Source organism: Hippopotamus amphibius, chromosome 10 (assembly GCF_030028045.1).
Source record: "Hippopotamus amphibius kiboko isolate mHipAmp2 chromosome 10, mHipAmp2.hap2, whole genome shotgun sequence".
NCBI lineage: Eukaryota > Metazoa > Chordata > Mammalia > Artiodactyla > Hippopotamidae > Hippopotamus > Hippopotamus amphibius.
The window spans coordinates 32,792,611-32,810,730 of record NC_080195.1 but is presented as its reverse complement, the minus strand read 5'-3'; the positions used below and the strand labels follow the sequence as shown (position 1 = coordinate 32,810,730).

The following is an 18,120-nucleotide window of genomic DNA, read 5'->3' as shown; positions in this document are numbered from 1 at the left end:
TCAGTGATTTTAGAGAAAAAAATAGCTTTTTATTCTTTTCTATAGTTTGGTGAGACTGTTTAAATCCATGTCTAAAGAAAATGGCTTTAGCTATTAATTAAAGATTTATCTAGTCCTTTAAAAAAGTAAGGTGAGGTCCTTTTTTTCATTTTAGAAAAGCATTATTTTAAATAGGTTCATTTGGGTGCCTTTAACTGTAGTATTTTCACTGTATTTGTTCCTTATCATGTGTTACCCTGTATTGTAGTGTATTTTTAATGTGTATGTTCTTTTTTTACAACTAGACTGTAAGACCCAAAATCAGGGAATTAGTTTTGTTACATCTTGCTTCTCCAGCATCAAATTCAGTGTCATAATACATAATAGATGATGTGGACAGCAGTATGTAGAGGTAACATTGAAGGTGAGAATTGTGTGAGGTGATTTTACTAGCTGACTGTCTTAGTCAGCTAAGGCTCCTGTTACAGAATACCATGGACTGGGTGGCTTAAAAAATTAGAAATACCTTTTCTCACAGTTCTGGAGGCTGAAGGCCGAGATCAAGGTGCCAGCAGGGTTGCTTTCTCCTGAGGCCTCTCTCCTTGTCTTGCAGGTGGCCACCTTCTTGTTTTGTCTCACATGACCTTTTCTTTGGGTACACATATCCCTGCTGTCTCTTCCTGCTCTTACAACACACCAGACCTCTAGGATTAGGGACCCACTCTTGTAATCTCACTTAAGTTTACCTCCTTAAGAGTCCTATCTCCAGATACAGTCCCATTGAGGGTTAGAGCTTCAACATATGAATCCTGGAGGGATACAGTTCCGTCCAGAACACTGACTTGGAGAAGATAGGCCCAGTTATTAAGGTATGAGATAACACACTTTGCTGCACACCTGTAACTAACACATCATTGTTAATCAACTCCAGTATAAAACAAAACTTAAAAAAAAAAGATATGAGATGACATACCAGTCAAGATGCAGTCAGGAAAACAGAAGCCATGAGAGAATGTAGGATAGGGAATTGATAAAGCAGATGTTGGAGAACTGAAAAGCACGATGAGAACACTGAAGGTGATTACTTCCCCTAGGGCTGGGAACAAAAGGAAGAGATTTGGATCATTAGAACCTAGAAGCTTGGAGGAGGGGCCCCATGGAGCTGGGGTTCAGACTTATAAGGAGCACCCACTGCCTGGTTGCTTTTAAAAGCTTGGAGAGGGGCCCCACAAAGCTGGGGTGCAGACCTCCCAAGAGGATGCAGGGTATATTGTCCTGCTGCTGCTGGTACTTCTGAAGGAGCCTGATGAGGCTGATTGTGAGAGAGCTGGAAGAAGCTGAAGACTGCAGATGACTGTTGCTGCTGGGGAAGGACCAATGATAGGATGGCACTGGCAGGAACAGGAGACAGACCAGAAGGAGCAAGTCTACTCTTTTATCCTTACCTTCTGGTCTCCCTCTAGTGCCTGGATTGGTGGAGCCTAACGGGAGGACAGCTGAGCAAGGAGAAACAAAGTGTGCATTCCGAGTCCCGCATCACAAAGCAGCCTACGGGTGAGCTTGGAATTGAGAGACAACAGCTTCTTCGCTGGCACAGATACTACTTAGTGGTGGGAGTCAGCCTCTCTTAAATCCAATTGGCAGCATGTAGCAAAAATCTCAGAAATGTGCACCCCTTTGACCCAGCAATTCTACTTCAAGAAATATATTCTAAGGAAATAATCCCAAATATGAGCCAAGATGTATGTACAAGGATATTTGGTTACAGGATTGGATATAATAAAATCTTAGAAGCATTAAATGTTCATCTATATGGGATTGGTTAAATTATCTTAAAACGTGTGATGAATGTTATATAGCCATTAGAAAGATGATGTTGATTTAGATTTATTGATGTGGAAATTAACAAAAAGCAGATTATGCATCATATGTAATATGAATCTATTTATGTGATTTTTTTTAACTGTTTATGTAGGAAAAGCTGAGAACAATGTACATCAAAAGAGCACAGTGCCAGGGTGAAGAGTGTAGGCTCTGAAGCCACAATGCCTGTATAGTATCTGGGCTCTGCCACTTGTTATGACCTTGGATACATTAATCTTTCTAGGGATCTGTTTTCTCGTCTGGAAAATGGTGATAATGGTACCTACCCCATAGGATGGTTGTTAGGTCTAAAAGTGTTAATGCCTGTGAAGAATATGTGACAGTGCTTTGGGTGCTCAGTAAATGGTATATATTGTAGGGGAGGAAGAGAAAGAGCAGGGAGAATTTTACTGTCTTTTCTCTCTCATCTAATTTTTTAAATGAGAATATAATGATTTTATTATTAGGGTAAATGATAAAGTTTTCTATTAAAACTGGAAACAAGGAAGCCGACAAAGATATAGTAAGTATTCTTGCTTACTTCTGGAAGTCCTAGAACCCCAAGGTGCTTTGTGGGTAGGAGAGCATTTCCCACTGCAGCCTTGATGCTGAGGCTGGTCTCCTGACAGGCCCTTCTTCCTGCGGGGCAGCTTCACTCAGACCCGGCTCTGGGACCTCCCCCCGTCGTGCCTCGGCTCCTGGAGTGGGCTCTCTTCCCTCTGTCCCACGCTGTGAAGAACCAAACTGAAGTTCCCTCACTTTTTTTTTAATGACTGAGAAATTGTTCCCTTCTGTTTTTCACATGGAGTGCAAGTTTCAAGATTTCTGTTGTAGCACAGAAACCAGTCTTAGAACTGAGTGTTAGATAGTTCTTCAAAGCCCTTTGACCAGCCTGCCTGTAGGAATTTGTTAGCGGCACCTCTTTCTCCACATTCCAACCTTCTTCCACGTTTCTTGACCCTCTGTCAATACCCTCTCTCTTGGTTTCTCAGGAAGACAGTCTGCCTTCCTTGTTCACTACCAGGACCCTAATGTGCTGTGCTGAAACTGAAGGAGCTCTTCACCCTTTTAGTTATATTTAGGAGCCTACTGTGGCTTCTACACTTTTGTTGTTATTACCCCCTCCTTAATCATTCTCTGGGAGTAGGAACAAAGGGTAAAAGATTGATTTTGTTTTTTTTTTTTAACTTTTTTTTCTTCACCTAACAGCTTGCAGGATCTTAGTTCCCTGACTGGGGATTGAACCCTGGCCCACAGCAGTGGAGGTGCCATGTCCTAACTGCTGAAGTGCCAGGGAATTCCCAAAGGTTGATTTCCTATTGCTGTGAATAATGCTCCTGTTTGAGGAAGGCAGGAGAGGACCTCTGGTCAGCTTTAGTTTTAAGTATGTAGGTTTAAATCCTGCCACACCGTATTATTAGTGAATAGTGTCAGTTTACCAATAATGGAGACAACCTTTCCCATCTATAAGGTCTTTCTTTCTTTAAAAAAATTATTTTATCTCTAGGTTGTTTACTTGAGTGACTGCATTGAAGCTGTTGACTAGAGTTAATACTCTACTTATTGGATTCAGATTGTCGACCTGACTTTGAATAACTTTAATCACTTTACTAGTCATGTGTAGCCTTTGACAGTGTTTTTTATCTTTGGTAAAATGAGTATATAATGTTTTTTGAAGATCCCGTCCAGTTCCAAACACCATGATTCCGATAGTAGCAGAACACTACGTGTCCCACCAGATATTCTTTTTGGTAGAACTTGAGGAAATAGTGCGATTTGCTAATTTGTCTGTTACTTGTTTTAGACCTTAGTTTGGCCAGAATGAATGCCTGTAATTGCAGTCTCTTAAAAACGTAAGGGAACACCACAAAGTCCTGTTGAACATCTTGCTCCTTGTAAACCATCACTTTTACATATATTTAGCATAGAAAATATTCTTTTGCTAATGCTCTTGTACTCAAGTACCACTAATGTTTTTTAAAGTGGTAAATGTGTGTGCAGAAAGACTTAAAAACACTTTAATTCAGTCATGCAAGTAAATACCATATATAGAAAATCTGTTAGTCCATGGAAAATTTGCATCAGTGTACCTTTTGGGGGGTGTCACAGCAAAACAAAAATTTGCCCTGACTTTAAAAGTGGTCTTTTAACAAAGGTAAACTTTGAAGGATAGATACAGTTTTGAAAAGGGATATAAGAAATCAGCATTTTTAAATGCTTATGTTTGAGTTAACATTCCCGTAACTTTATCTCATTTAATCTTCATGATAAGTTGAAAGGTAGGTATGTTTTACCATTTTACACCAAAGAGTTAAGTAACTTGTCCAAAGTGATGCCTTAAGTAGGAGCCCAGGCTGTCCCTAAGCTCTTACTGAGTTGATTCTTAGAGGCAGGGATACAAAGGACTTTGAGGGTTAGGGTAAAATCACCTGGCGAGAGAAACAAGTGAATAACTGGGAGGAGAGGAAGAGAGTGCGAGGAAGGTAGTTTGGTGTGTGATGGAGGGAGTGGAATACCAGCTGGCAGGAGCTGGCAGTGGGGATGTGTTGTGTAAGTTTTGAGTCAGGCAAGTAACTGGATTAAAAAAAGTAGAATTTTGGAAGGATTAATCTGGTAGTAGTGTGCAGAAACAAATCAAAGACAGACCAGAGAGAGTCAGTCCGTGTAGAAGATTGTATATGGTGATATGACTCTGAATTAGGGGAGAGCCATAGGTATGTAAAAGAAACTGAAATATGAAGGAAAGGCCCACAAAGGAAAGGAGAGGCAGTAAGCACTTGCAGTATTGTATGTGGATGAAGGAGGAAGTTGATACATAGTGATGTACTCGACAGACAGAAAGCAGAGCTTTCAAATAACTGGTGCACATGTGAAAGAACACAACTCTTTACAATTTCTTAGCACAGAATTTAAATCCAGCAAGTATGCATATTATCATTTTTGATGTCACCGCTGATTAAGAAATAGAAAATTGTTATAGTATCTTGACAGATGATTGCTTTCTCATCTAAAGGCACAGTAATCTATATACATAGTAAAAGTGTAAATTGAAATGATCATTACTGATCTAATTATATCGTTAACTTATTTTCTTTCCCCAGTGATCTTGTTATTATATCTAATTGAGAAGTCGTTGAATGAACTCATCATGATAAAAGAACTCAGTTTAGTACCCCTATTAAAGCTTTGTAATGGCTAATTGGTTATGTTGGAACTGATTAAAATTATGCAAGGTTACCTTATTGTAGACTATAAATAGTGGAAAATGGACTCTTTTCCAGGCCAGTCATGTTGCTTTATTATTAAATATCTTTTACAACTGTATACTTTCGAGGAGAAGATTATCCTAAAAAAATGTTTACTAAGCACCCACAGCGTACTTAATAGCATATGGGGTGCTGAAGAATTTAGAGATTAAATCGTACCCAAGTATATCTGCCCTGAAGGTTATTGATTCTTGGAGGAAAGGCCTTGAGCAAGTAACTGATAAACCTGTTTGGAGCTAAGCATGATTTTGTTGTATTTTAATTTCAGTAAATGCTTGTTTAGTACATACTGTGTGCAAGGCACTTAAGAGATGAAGAGTTCTAGGGTGATTTCTGCTTACCTAGGGTTGTCTTTCTGGAGAAGATGAAGACAGATTGAATTCTAAACTGTTGGAAAGGGTTTGGGAGGAGCCGGAGTACACCCAAGGCTGTTAGTAGTGCAGGTATGAAGACCTGGGTGAAACCGAGAAGAGGGCTTGCCTGACTGGAAGAGGACAGTGTATGTTAGAATGTCCAGCTTTCTCAACAGAGTATAAATGCCTTCCAACAAAGCATTCGTTTCCTAAAGTGAACCGTTATGGGCCAGTGTGCTTCCCTTCTAATATTGGAAATAACGAATCATGCAATTATTCTCTCAGAAAGCTTGCTTTTGATTTTTTTTTTTTTTTGGTGTAAGTGGTTAATGTGAAAAGTGAAACCAATTTAATTGACTTCTAATTATTTTGTGTGGATTTTGTTTTGTATTTACTGATATTTATAAGTGCTTTGAAAATGTGAGTCCTGATTATTTTTTATCTTCTCAAATTTTTATATTACAGTGCTTACCAAGCAGTAGTGTTTACCAGACTTCTTATTCTTGGGATAGTATTTTGAAAACCTAGCAATGTTTGTTTTCCTTGTGCTCGCAGCCGCTGAGCAACATTTTGGTTTCCTTCACGATAGCATACCTAAGAATAGTTCAGGTTTCCTCTTTTCTTAACTAAGACCTACCTCCTTTTTATCCTTTGGATACTTTTCTATAATAGAGCCATTCTTTTAGCTTTATTACACATAACAGTACTTTAGCAGTAGAGATTATCAACTAATAAATATCTCTGCTGAAAATTACTTGTTTCAAGTTGTATGAAATAAATATCCATTGAAGAAAGTTAATTTGCAGTTAAATTTACCTTACTTGATTATAATTGTGGGAGAAGAAAGAGACAGGATAAACATAGCTCTGAACCACCATAAGAATTCAAAGAGATAGGTGAGACCTGTAGCTGGAGGAAAAGTTAAATGTAAGGAAGCAAAGTTGGGTGGGTAGATTTGAGAGGAGCTTTTATGGTGGTTCAGAACCTGGCTGGATCGGAGACACAGTGGTCAGGAGAGGTTTCAGTCTGAGACTGAATGGTGCTTGATTGATAGACTTTAATTCTTAGACTTGTATTATGAGTAGGTTTTTAAGGCATAAGGGTGAGCTGTTTTTATGTGATTGGATGAAAAGGTAACCAACTTTGGTGTAGGTACAGTGAGAATAAAATGGCTAAAGGTTAAATTCAATAACCAGAATTTGTTATTAGTAATTCAAAATGTCTTCATCTTGGGGAGAGTTAAACTTACAAATTTCTAAGTCTAATTACTGCATTCAAAGTTAACATAGTAAGGGGTTCCACAGGAACGGTTAAAAGATACAGGTTTCCAAGATGACAATTGTAGTAGTTGCTTCTCACCTTCATCAGTTTTGACCTTATTACTTTAATCATCTGACTTGTGAGAATGTGAAAAATGTATACCACTTAGTTTTTTTGTTCTTTTTTTTTTTTTTTTTTTTTTTTTGGCACACGGGCTTAGTTGCTCCGTGGCATGTGGGGTCTTCCTGGAGTTGGGATCGAACCCATGACCTCTGCATTGTCAGGCAGATTCTTAACGACTGCGCCACCTAGGAAGCCCCTTTGTTCATTTTTTATTGTGGTAAAATGTATGTAAAGTTCACCATTTTAAACACTTTTTAGTGTACAATTCAGTGACATTGAGTATATTGAGTGTTTGAAGCTATCACCACTGTCCATTTCCAGAACCTTTTCATCATCTTCAAGTCTGTACTCATTAAACAATGACTCCCAGTTCTCCCCTTCTTCCCAGCTTCTGGTGATGTCTATTCTGCTTTCCGCCTGAATGAATTTAACCACTCTACGTACCCCATATAAGTAGAATCATACAATATTTTTCCTTTTTGTGGTTTTCCACTTTATTTTTTAAAAAATGAGTTGCAGTAATTATAGTTTAACATAAAGTTTTTTTATGTAATTTTTTATAGTGCTTTACAGATATTTTGTATTTAAGTCTAAGGAACAACGAAATGTCCATTATTATTACTTAGTGCATGTTTGAGCTTTATAGGGAGTCATATGAATTACGTACTTCTTTCTTTTTTTTTAATTAATTACTAAATTTTTGGCTGTGTTGGGTCTTCATTGCTGCGATTGGGCTTTAGTTGTGGCGAGTCGGGGCTACTCTTCGTTACGGTGCGTGGGTTTCTCATTGCGGAGGCTTCTCATTGCCTCCAGGCTCTAGGCGCGTTGGTTTCAGTAGTTGCAGTGGGTGGGCTTCAGTAGTTGCAGCGCACGGGCTCTAGAGCGCAGGCTCAGTAGTTGTGGCACACGGGCTTAGCTGCTCGGAGGCATGTGGGATCTTCCCGGAGATCAAACCGTGTCCCCTGCGTTGGCAGGCAGACTCTCAACCACTGTGCCACCAGGGAGGTCCTGTGCTTCTTTCGTACTCTTAATATTGGTTCTGCTAACTTGTCTCAATCATTTCCAGTTGTCATAAAACCAAGAATTTGTAGCTTTTAAGAAGTCACAAATCTTCATTGCCTGAGAGCCTATGACATGGTCACTTAGAGGTTTCTGAAATCATAAGGTTGTTTGCAAGTGCAGTTTTTTCCTTGAAAATTCTGGTTGTCACAGTTCCAGAATTTATCATTCATTTCAGTCTCGAAAGAAATAATTACAACAAAACAGATTTTCGATTATATTTTATGTCAGTGTTTAAGAACAGAGACAACATAAAGGTGGATTTGAGGTCCTCAGAAGATATTAGAAAATAGAGACAATGACAGATATATAGTGGCATTAAAAATTTAAAGTCAAGTTTGGGAAAAATTAAAATTGGATTTTATAATAAAGATGGGAATATCTCAGATAATGTATCTCAGTATCTAGAAAATGTCATTATATTTAAGATTGTCTAAATGTGTGTGTCCAAAATTTATTCTCTTGCATGGTATATCCTCATGTAGTAGAGATCATTGGGCAAAATTTTTGCTTTTTTTTTTTCTCTTCAAAGTTATTTCCAAAAACTTAAGTCAGAATGCTACTCAACCAATCTGTCTACCTATCTGCTTATTGGAGCATCTGCTGTGTATTTGCCTCAATGCTGCCATCTAGTGATTATTGTGGAGATCTCCACATGGAGCTTAAGGCAGCATAGGGTATAACCTAAGTGCCTCCTGCCACAAATCTCCCCCTACTTTTGAGAAATTGAATGGCAGTAGTGGGTTGCTGTGGCAGAAATCTTATTTAGTTATTGAGGCCATGAAATTACTTGGTGAGATTACTTGGAAACAATAGAGCATTTTTATGTTATTAAGATTATTATTGAGCTGTGCATAGCTTTATCAGGCTTATGAGCAACTCATTGTTCTAAGTATTTTTCTAATTCTAGTTTTTCAAGGTAATTTAATGTATTGAACAACACTTATTAAATGCATATTATATGCTAGGCACTGTTCTTAGTACTAAGAATACAGTCCTCAACAAAGAGAAATCAGAGCCTTCATGGAGTTTACATTTAGTGGGGGACAAATGATAGGATACATGTACACACCCAGTATTTTCATTAGTGAAAAGGGTTAAGGAGAAAAAGTAAACTAAGGATGGGGGATATGAATTATGGTGGTTGGTAAGGTGTTTTGAAGTGTTACATGGAGTGGTCGAAAGAAAGCCTTACTGGACTTCCCAGGTGGCGCAGTGGTTAAGAATCCACCTGCCAATGCAGGGGACATGGGTTCCAGCCCTGGTCAGGGAAGATCCCACATGCCTCAGAGCAACTAAGCCCGTGCACCACAACTACTGAGCCTGCGCACTAGAACCCGTGAGCCACAACTAATGAGCCCATGTGCTGCAGCTACTGAAGCCCATGCACCTAGAGCCTGTGCTCTGCAACAAGAGAAGCTACCGCAATAAGAAGCCCACGTACTGCAACAGAGTAGCCCCCGCTCGCCTCAGCTAGAGAAAGCCCCCACACAGAGAGCCCGCACGCAGCAACGAAGACCCAACACAGCCAATAAATAAAAATAAATAAATTTTTAAAAAAGAAAAAAAAAACTTTAGGAAAGTTTTTGCAAAACTTTCCTTTCCTTTCTTGGGCACAGTCATCATTTTTGCTGACTTGAACACACAAGATTCTTCTAAGATCATGCTTTCCCAGCTTTTTGACTTCCTTTTATGCTCTTCAGTTTTACTTTCTTCTGCATTCAGCTGGAATGTAAACTCTGTGAAAGTGGGGCTTTTTCTTTTTCACCACTGTACCCTCAGGTGTCTAGAATAATGTTTACTAAATATTAAAGAATTCATGCACATTTGCTATTTGGGATTTTCATTATTAGCAAGAACCACATACTTGGGAAATCAGAAACTCTGATGTTCCTCTGCTAACCACAATCTTCAGTCCTGCTTTTCCATTTCTTTTACTTCCTACTGGACTTTTATTTCCTTCCATTTTATCAGGATTCCTGTGGGTCCTTAACTGAGACTTTCAGTTTGTCAGCCCCTGTTCTACTATGATGTCCAGCCTTAACTTTGTAGCCCACTGTTTTAGAAATATTTGCATTCGCATTCCGGGGAATTCCCACCCTTTAGTTTATCTTGTCTATCTACAGTTCTCTGATTTTGTGAATTCAAGGCTTCAGAGGTGTTAAGGAAAGTTGTACAACCATCTTGATTGGAAATACTGCAAATTCATTCTCTCCTGTCTTAGCTTTGTGGTTAGAGCTGATTGACAGTTTTATTTTCCATCACAAATTGATTCCCTGTCACCTTCCACAGAGATTTTCAGACTTTTCTGTTCTCTGTAAATTCCCAAACCCATACCTATCTACTTCTCTTTAAGCAAAAACATAGCCTTCTATTTTAGTGAAAATATAGAGGCCACTTCACAGGGACTCCGTGAACTTTTCTCTCCTGTATTTCAGATTTATTCTCTATGTTAATACATACTGTGCCAGAGACACGTGAGTCTGTTTCCATGTTGCTAGGAGGTGGTGGGTTTGTTTTGTTTTTAATGTTTGTTATCTCTGTTCTTAGACCCAGCCAGTCTCACCTCTCAATTTTCTGTCACTTATCACTTTCTCATGGTCTATCTAGCCATTCCCTGCCCCACTTTTAGTAGGTGATTTTATTTCCTGTTTTCCAGAAATAATGAGGCTATCAGAAGTGAGCTTCCTCGACTGTTCTCTGTTTCCAGCATCCCACCTACAAGCAGTATGTCTCTACACCATCCTGTCTGCGAAGGCAGTCCCTTTACCCATGCCTGCAAATCCATCCTCTTTTCTCAGCCAGTGTTCTCCAGTAGAACTTTATGTAGTGATGAAATTGTTCCATACTTTTCCTGTTCAGAACCGTAGTCATTAGCCACATGTGACTCTTGAACAATTTAAATATAGCTAGTGTGACTGAGGAATTAAATTAATTTTATTTTAAATTTAAATAGCCACATGTTGCAGTGCCTGCCATATTGAACAATGCAGCTGTAATCCTTACTACATAATATGTTCCTGTTATTTCTTGTTTCTTGAATCTCTTTGACCACGTGTGTCTACTCCTCCACATTTAAATAGGTTTAGTCCTTCTCATTGAAATACCTAGAGCACATCAAAACCCTTTGCTGTTTCCTTTCAGCTATCTCTGGTCTGCTGTCTGTCCCTGCATGGCAGGTTTTTGGTTCCTGTGCCTTCAGTTCTTACGCCGTCACTGAGAAGGGCTCTCTCTTAGTGAGGCTCCAGCTGTTTCTTGGCTGTAGAATCCAGTGGTTACTTTATCTTCCTGACATTGATTGTTGATTGCTCTCTGCTTCTTGAAGTTCTTGTGTCGTCATTTCTCTTGGTTCTGTTTTGTCTTGGTCCTTTCTGGTCTGCCTTTCCTCTGATGCTTCTGAATGTTGCTGCTCCTCCATCCGGACTTGTCTTACTTCTCCACTCCCCTCCCTTTACTCTCTGCCCCTTCCACCCACTCCACATACCTCACCCTCTCACTGGGCATTGTCAGTTATCACCTGAATGCTCATGCCTTTAAATCTCTCTCTCCTCTTCTCTCTTCTAAGTTCCAAACTTCAGTGTCTAAATTACCATTGGTATTTCTTTCAGAATATTCCAAAGGTACCACAGTCCTACTTCATAGATGTTCATTAATTAAATTTAACTTTCTCATTAAAATATATTCAGAAATGTACACAGATTGTAAGTGTATTCCTTAATTCCTAATTAAAATCCATGAAACCACCATCCAGGTCAAGAAAAGTAACATTACTTGTATCTCAGAGGTCCTTTTCCAATTCATTACCTCTTCCTTTCTCCCTAAGGGTAATCACTATCCTGACTTAACTTTATGTAAATAAAATATATTATGTACTCTTCTGGGTCTATTCTTTCATTCATTATTGTTTGTGATATTCATGTGGTTGACTGTAATTTGTTTATTTTCATTATTGTTTAATATTCTAATGTATGGATGTAGCATAATTTATTTGTGTAACCATTCATTGAGAGTTATCTGGGTAGTTTTTGTTTGAGAAGGTTTTGTTATTGTGATTAACGCTGCTCTGCTCATTTTTGTGTGTGCTTTATCATATATTGTGTGTGTATACTTCATTTGGGTATATAGCCAGGAGTGGAAGTGCAGGATCACATGGTATGCTGTGTTTATTTTTAGTAGTTTTTGGAGTGGAGTTTTTGTCATTTTATATTCCTATCAGTAGTGTAAGAGAGTTCCTTTTGTTCCACTTTCTTAACAGCACTTACTATTGCCAGTCTTTGTAATTTTAGTCATTCTTGAAGATCCTGCTTCCTTGATGGCTAGTGAGGTTGAGCATCTTTTCTTATGTTTACTGGCCACTTGTATATTATATATGTAATCTCTTGTCAGGTACCTGTTGACATCTTCTGTCTGTAAGAGTTCTTTATATATTCAGTACTGGATATGAACATTTGTTAGTTAAAAGTGTGTTAATATCTTCCATTCTGTGGCTTGCCTTTTCACTTCTTTAATGGTGTCTTTCTAGTCTTTCATCCTTCTTACTGTGTTCCCTACCCCAAATCAATCTACCATCAGTTCCTGCCAGGTCTGGCTTTTAAATTCCTCTTATGTCTCTTCTCCAGTCCTTCATCAGTGCATTAATGCAGGCCCTTATTACTCATGGCCTGGATCATAGATCATACCCCTTCCCATCCATTTCCAACCACTTACAGAGAGACTTTTCTAAACGTTCCTCTGTTAAAATCTTCTAGTGGTACTTAGAGGCTACAGCATAAAGTTCAAACCTCATGACCCTGCTTCTGCCTTCTTTAGAGGATATTTCAAATTTCTACTCCTGGATGAAGTCTTTCCCGACTTTATTCCCTGGTTCTTTTCATATTTCTTTTTAAAGAAAGGATGTGGTTGTCTTTACCACAGCCACAGTTGTTAAGACAGCTTCCCGCTGTTCATCTCTCATTTCATCTCTTGGCTGAGAAGTGCTGTTAGTTTGCTTGTGTTGGACATGCTTACATTGATGTACCCTTCAACTCTGTGACTAGTCTATTTCCTTTTCAGGCTTTCTCCTCTGCCAGTCCCTTAAATATTGATGTTCTGACCTTGGCTCTCTTCTTTCCACCTGTTCTCTGTGGGAGAACTCATCAACTCTGGTGGCCTTACTGCCATTTTGTATGTACAGTCAACCCTCAAGGTATCTGCGGGCTTCGGGTTCCAGATTCAACTGATTTGGATCCACAGTTGGGTGAATTCAAGGATGCGGAACTTGCGAATATGCACGGCTGACTGTCTGTGATGTCTAGATTTTTATTTCCAGACCAAGTTTTCTCTTGAACTCCAGATCCATGGGCCTTGCTCCTTGGACGTTTCATAGGTGTTTTAAGCTCCTTAAGTCCCAAACTAAGCTCATAATCTCCCTCCTCCCAAATCTGATTCTGTACGATTCTATATTTTCTTTGAACATCCCCTTCAGGTGTGCCTGCCTGTCGAGTACCTCTGTGAAGTCTTTCCCTGATACCACTTCCCCTACTTGATCACTTCTTCCTTTGTTTCCCACTGTAATACTTCTATCATGGTACCTGCAAACATTTTATCTGTTCTCTCCAGTAGACTAAAAGCATCTTGAGAGGTTTGTGTCACTGTCCTGCACAGTGCTTAGCACAAATAGTTGAGAGGTGTCCGAGAGTGCCTCCAGCTAAACACATCTGGAATCAAACCCATCATCTCTTTGCTTTCCTCCTCGTTTTCCCCTTTAAAATGACTTACCTTTCACCGTTGATGACATCACCATCTTTTCAGTTAAGTTAGTCATGTTAAATTCATTTCCTTTTCTATCACTTCCACAACTAGTTGGTTTCTGAATCCATAGCTGTTTTTTCTGTTTCCATTCCCTTAGCTTTGGTTCAAGTTCTTATCTTGTCTTCACCAGACTAATGCAGTCTCTGTTTAAATGTTCTACCTATCTTTTGGTTTTCCCGTTTGTCTGTGTTATTGCTACTGGAATTACTTTTCTCGAATACAGGTGATCATCTCTTGGTTCAGTAACCTATTGTTCTTCTTTTCTGCAGGATAAAGTCCAACTTCTTTATAAAACATTTAGTGACAATCTCAAAGAACTGGTCTAGTATCTTCCCCCCGCCCCCGCTTGTCACAGAAACCATATCCTTTAAGCACTAGCCTTAGCAGACTGCAAACTGAAGTTCGCCTCGTTTACACTACCTGTATTGCCTTTCTTCCATCCAGTGCTGTGGAGGAACCTAGAGACCTAGGTCTCAATCTGCTTTTAACAGTTACTCTCTGCTGTCCTTGGACAAGCTTCTTAAGATACCATAACACACGTGTTAAGTACTGGCACTTAATACGTGTTGTCCTCCTTGTTCAACCCCTCTCCTCCAGACCGCAGTTGGAGTTTATCTTTCCCGTCTGTGCAGAGCTCTTACAGTTTGTCTCTTATAGCACCTTATAGCACTTAGTATCTTCTGCCTTTCATTATGCTTATTAAATATCTTATTTTTCTCCTACATCACATGCCTTTTAAGGGCTGATACTATGATTTCTTGTACTGAATTCAGTTTAATTTTTCAGTCTTAGGTAATGGATTTGCTTTGCTTCATCCACACTGTGTCATTTAGTTTCTTTTCCTTTTAAAACTTTATTTGTTTTATTTTACTTTTATTTTTGGCTGTGTTGGGTCTTAGTTGCACGGTGGGTGGGCTTCTTTAGTTGTGGTGTGGGGGCTCTAGAGTGTGTGGGCTCAGTAGTTGTGGTGCGCAGGCTCCAGAGTGTGAGGGCTCTATAGTTGCGGCACACGAGCTCTCTAGTTGTGTGCATAGATTCTCTAGTTGTGGCCTGTGGGCTCAGTAGCCCCACGGCATGTGGGATCTTAATTCCCCAACCAGGGATCGAACCTGCGTCCCCTGCATTGGAAGGCAGATTCTTAACCACTGGACCACCAAGGAAGTCCCCACACTGTGTCATTTAGTTTCTCAGTGACCAGCATGATTGGGGTATGATTTTTTGGACCAAAGTTGTCACTACAAGGACTGCTTGTAAAGGCCCAGCCAAAGCAGGCTTGCTAAAAACTCACCTGTTTCGTTGGAAATTTAGGAGGGGGATGTATTTGTCCTAAAGTTATATATAACTCTTGAAGGAATTTAAAACTGTAATTTTAATGGCTTTATATTAATACTAAAAAAAGCTTCAGTACCTGAGTGAATTGTGTTTTTCTTTACAGCCGGTTGCTGAACCAATCCCCATCTGTAGTTTCTGTCTTGGTACAAAAGAACAAAACCGAGAAAAGAAGCCAGAGGAACTCATCTCCTGTGCAGACTGTGGCAACAGTGGTACGTGAGCCTCTTGTATTCCTTCCAACAGGCGCTCTGGGGCAAGAGTATGTTTAACTAGAGTTTGTATCCTTGAGAAAGAAACATTTTAATCTGGTGCTGGTTTTAAGTAACCTTAGATGAGCTTCTAGATGAGGGAGGGATTTAAATGTATTGTTGAAATGTTTTATTCAGTTAGCTTAAATCAGGTCTTAGTTGTTGTTTTTTATAAAAAGTTTTCCATAGACTTATTTTTTCTGTTGATCTTTATATTTCACTATCAAACATCTGTTCAAATCACAGCAACCAGCTGGAAGTTATTGCTGGTTTCTTTAATAATCACTACTTATCTTTCTTGATTTATGCCTCAGGCTTCATGAATAGAACCAGGATAACAGATTTGTTTTTCTTGATAGAAACTTACATATGTCACATTGGGAAATAGAGCATCGGCACTGCAATTTAGTGAGCTGCGTAAAATTCTGGGCTCTAAAAAAGATTTTGTAAAGAGTCTCCTAATTTGTCAGTTCCAGAGATATTCTTGGTCTGCATTTTGAGAACTTATGAGGCTTTGCAGTATCTTTGATCATTGACTTAATATTCAGTGTTTTGTACCAGTAACAAATAGGATTTAGTCCAGAAAGCAGAAAACACACTACATACTTCAAGAGGAGAGGAATTTAATACTAGAATCAGGTTTTTGTGAGATTGTTGGAAGGGCTGAAGAGGCAAGCTTTGGACTGGGCTTTAAGGACTGGTTCCTGGGGTGTTGCAGAACTGACCCACCAGAGAGCCACTGCATCTGCCTCCATCTGGAAGAGGTGGGAGTGGGAGGTACTGCAGGACCGTTGAGTTCTGTAGCTGGTGCTGAAATTCTGAATTTGGCCATTGTCGCAGCTGCCTCTGGATCGCCACGAAGGTGGAGAGTAGACACTGGTGTTTTCGTAAGTTTATCATAGAAAACAGGATCAGGAAGAAGATGGTCTTTGATTCATTCCTATCTTTCAGAAATGACTCATACATATCCCAATGGTAGAATTTAATTCGTATCTAGAGCCTAACTGCAAGAGAGCCTAGGAAGCGTAGTTTTTAGCTTTTTGGTTTTTATGTATAGAAGGATTAGAAGGAGGTGGGAAGAGATCTTAAGTGGTGGTGACCATATCCAGCATAATACCACAAACCAAAATGAATTCTGAGTGGATTTCACAGTTAAATATAAACCATAATGTCATAAAAGATTATGCAAAAAGATAGTGACATGTCATACAATGCAATAATTTCCAAACTGTTAAAGTAATGGAACCCTTAAGAAATTTTATGAGAACTCAAAGACATAAAACAGATAAAAATGAGTCTGCTTTAAGTGAGGTGGGATTGAAATGGGAGCAGGGAGAGGGTTGTGTTATAGCCCTGCCTTCTAAGAAGCATTATAATTTTTTTTATGAATTTATTTATTTTATTTTTATTTATTGGCTGCGTTGGGTCTTTGTTGCTGCACACGGGCTTTCTCTAGTTGCTGAGAGCGGGGGCTACTCTTCATTGTGGTGCACAGGCTCCTCATTGTAGTGGCTTCTCGTTGTGGAGCGCGGGCCCTAGGTGTGTGCGCTTCAATAGTTGTGGCACATGGGCTCAGTAGTTGTGGCTCACAGGCTCTAGAGCACAGGCTCAATAGTTGTGGCACACAGGCTAAGGTGCTCCGCGGCATGTGGAATCTTCCTAGGGCAGGGCTTGAACCCGTGTCCCCTGCATTGGCAGGCGGATTCTTTACCACTGTGCCACCTAGGAAGTCCAAGAAGCATTATAATTTGAAGTGGTTTCTGAGAGTGTACTTTGAAAGTATTACTGTAGAGGGACTTCTAAAGAACTGATAGAATAAATAACGAGTTACCTATTGCTGTAGAAATAAATTACTACAAAACTTAGCAGCTAAAAGCAACAGCAAATATGGTTTATTTCATGTTGTTTCTGTGGGTCAGGAATTTGGGAGTGGCTTACCTGGGTGGTTTTGACTTGGGGTCTTTCATGAGGTTGCGACCAAGATTGCAGGTCCTGTGCTTGGGTCATCTGAAGGCTTCCATGGTGACTCACTTACCTGGCTGGCGGTTAATGTTGCCTGTTGACAGGAAGCCTCAGCTCTTTGCCCTGTGGACCTTCCCGTAGGGCTGCATGAGTGTCCACACGGGGCAGGTGATTCCCCCAAGCAGGTATCTGAGAGAGAGAGCAAGGTGGAATCAGCAGTATCTTTTATACTTCCCTTAGAAGTCATGCTGTCATTTCAGCGCTATCCTGTTTGGTGTGGGAGAGAACTGCACAAGGGTGTGAACTGGTATTGTTGCCAGGAGGGCTCCTTGGAGCTTGGCTATCACAGTAACCAAGGAAGAAAGTATGGACATGGTCAAGTATATGAAATTTGGTATTTTCCAAATTGAGAACTAAAATACTCCAGATTTTAAAAAGCAAGAATTGTTTGAGAAAAAGACTTGCATTAAATATGGCAAAAGGGCCAAAAGCTCTAAAGGATAAAGAGCATGTTTACATTTCTAAACACAGAGGCCAAGGGGCAGAGCCTGTGAGTAGGCAGTTTGTATGAGAGAAAGTTGAGTTGAGCACATTAAAAAATATTTTACCCAAATAATAATAGGAATGCACTCCAAAACAATAGTGAAGTGTTATTTTATAGCTTTTATAAAAGTTGAAAAAGAAGAGAGCCCAAACTGGAGGTGATAAAATTGTGGTAAATTACTGTACTTTGCTGGTGGCACTCGATGCTATCACAGAGTTTGGAGCATGTTTTGGCTGTGCAGGTCTACCTCTCAAGCTGTAAAAATGTTTATTCCATTTCATTCACCAGCTCCTCTTTCAGGAATTTATTCTAAGGAATTAAAAGAAGGAAGGAATCTATAA

General features: G+C 39.5%; 1 protein-coding gene across 1 annotated transcript in view; it reads left to right on the top strand.

Moving 5' to 3' along the window:
- Positions 1 to 18,120, top strand: part of KAT6A (lysine acetyltransferase 6A) — a 113,752-nt gene that overhangs the window by 40,462 nt on the left and 55,170 nt on the right. Inside the window, exon 3 of the mRNA XM_057696940.1 lies at positions 15,129 to 15,237. Coding sequence (XP_057552923.1) covers positions 15,129 to 15,237 — 109 coding nt within the window. The remainder of the gene's footprint in view (positions 1 to 15,128; positions 15,238 to 18,120) is intronic.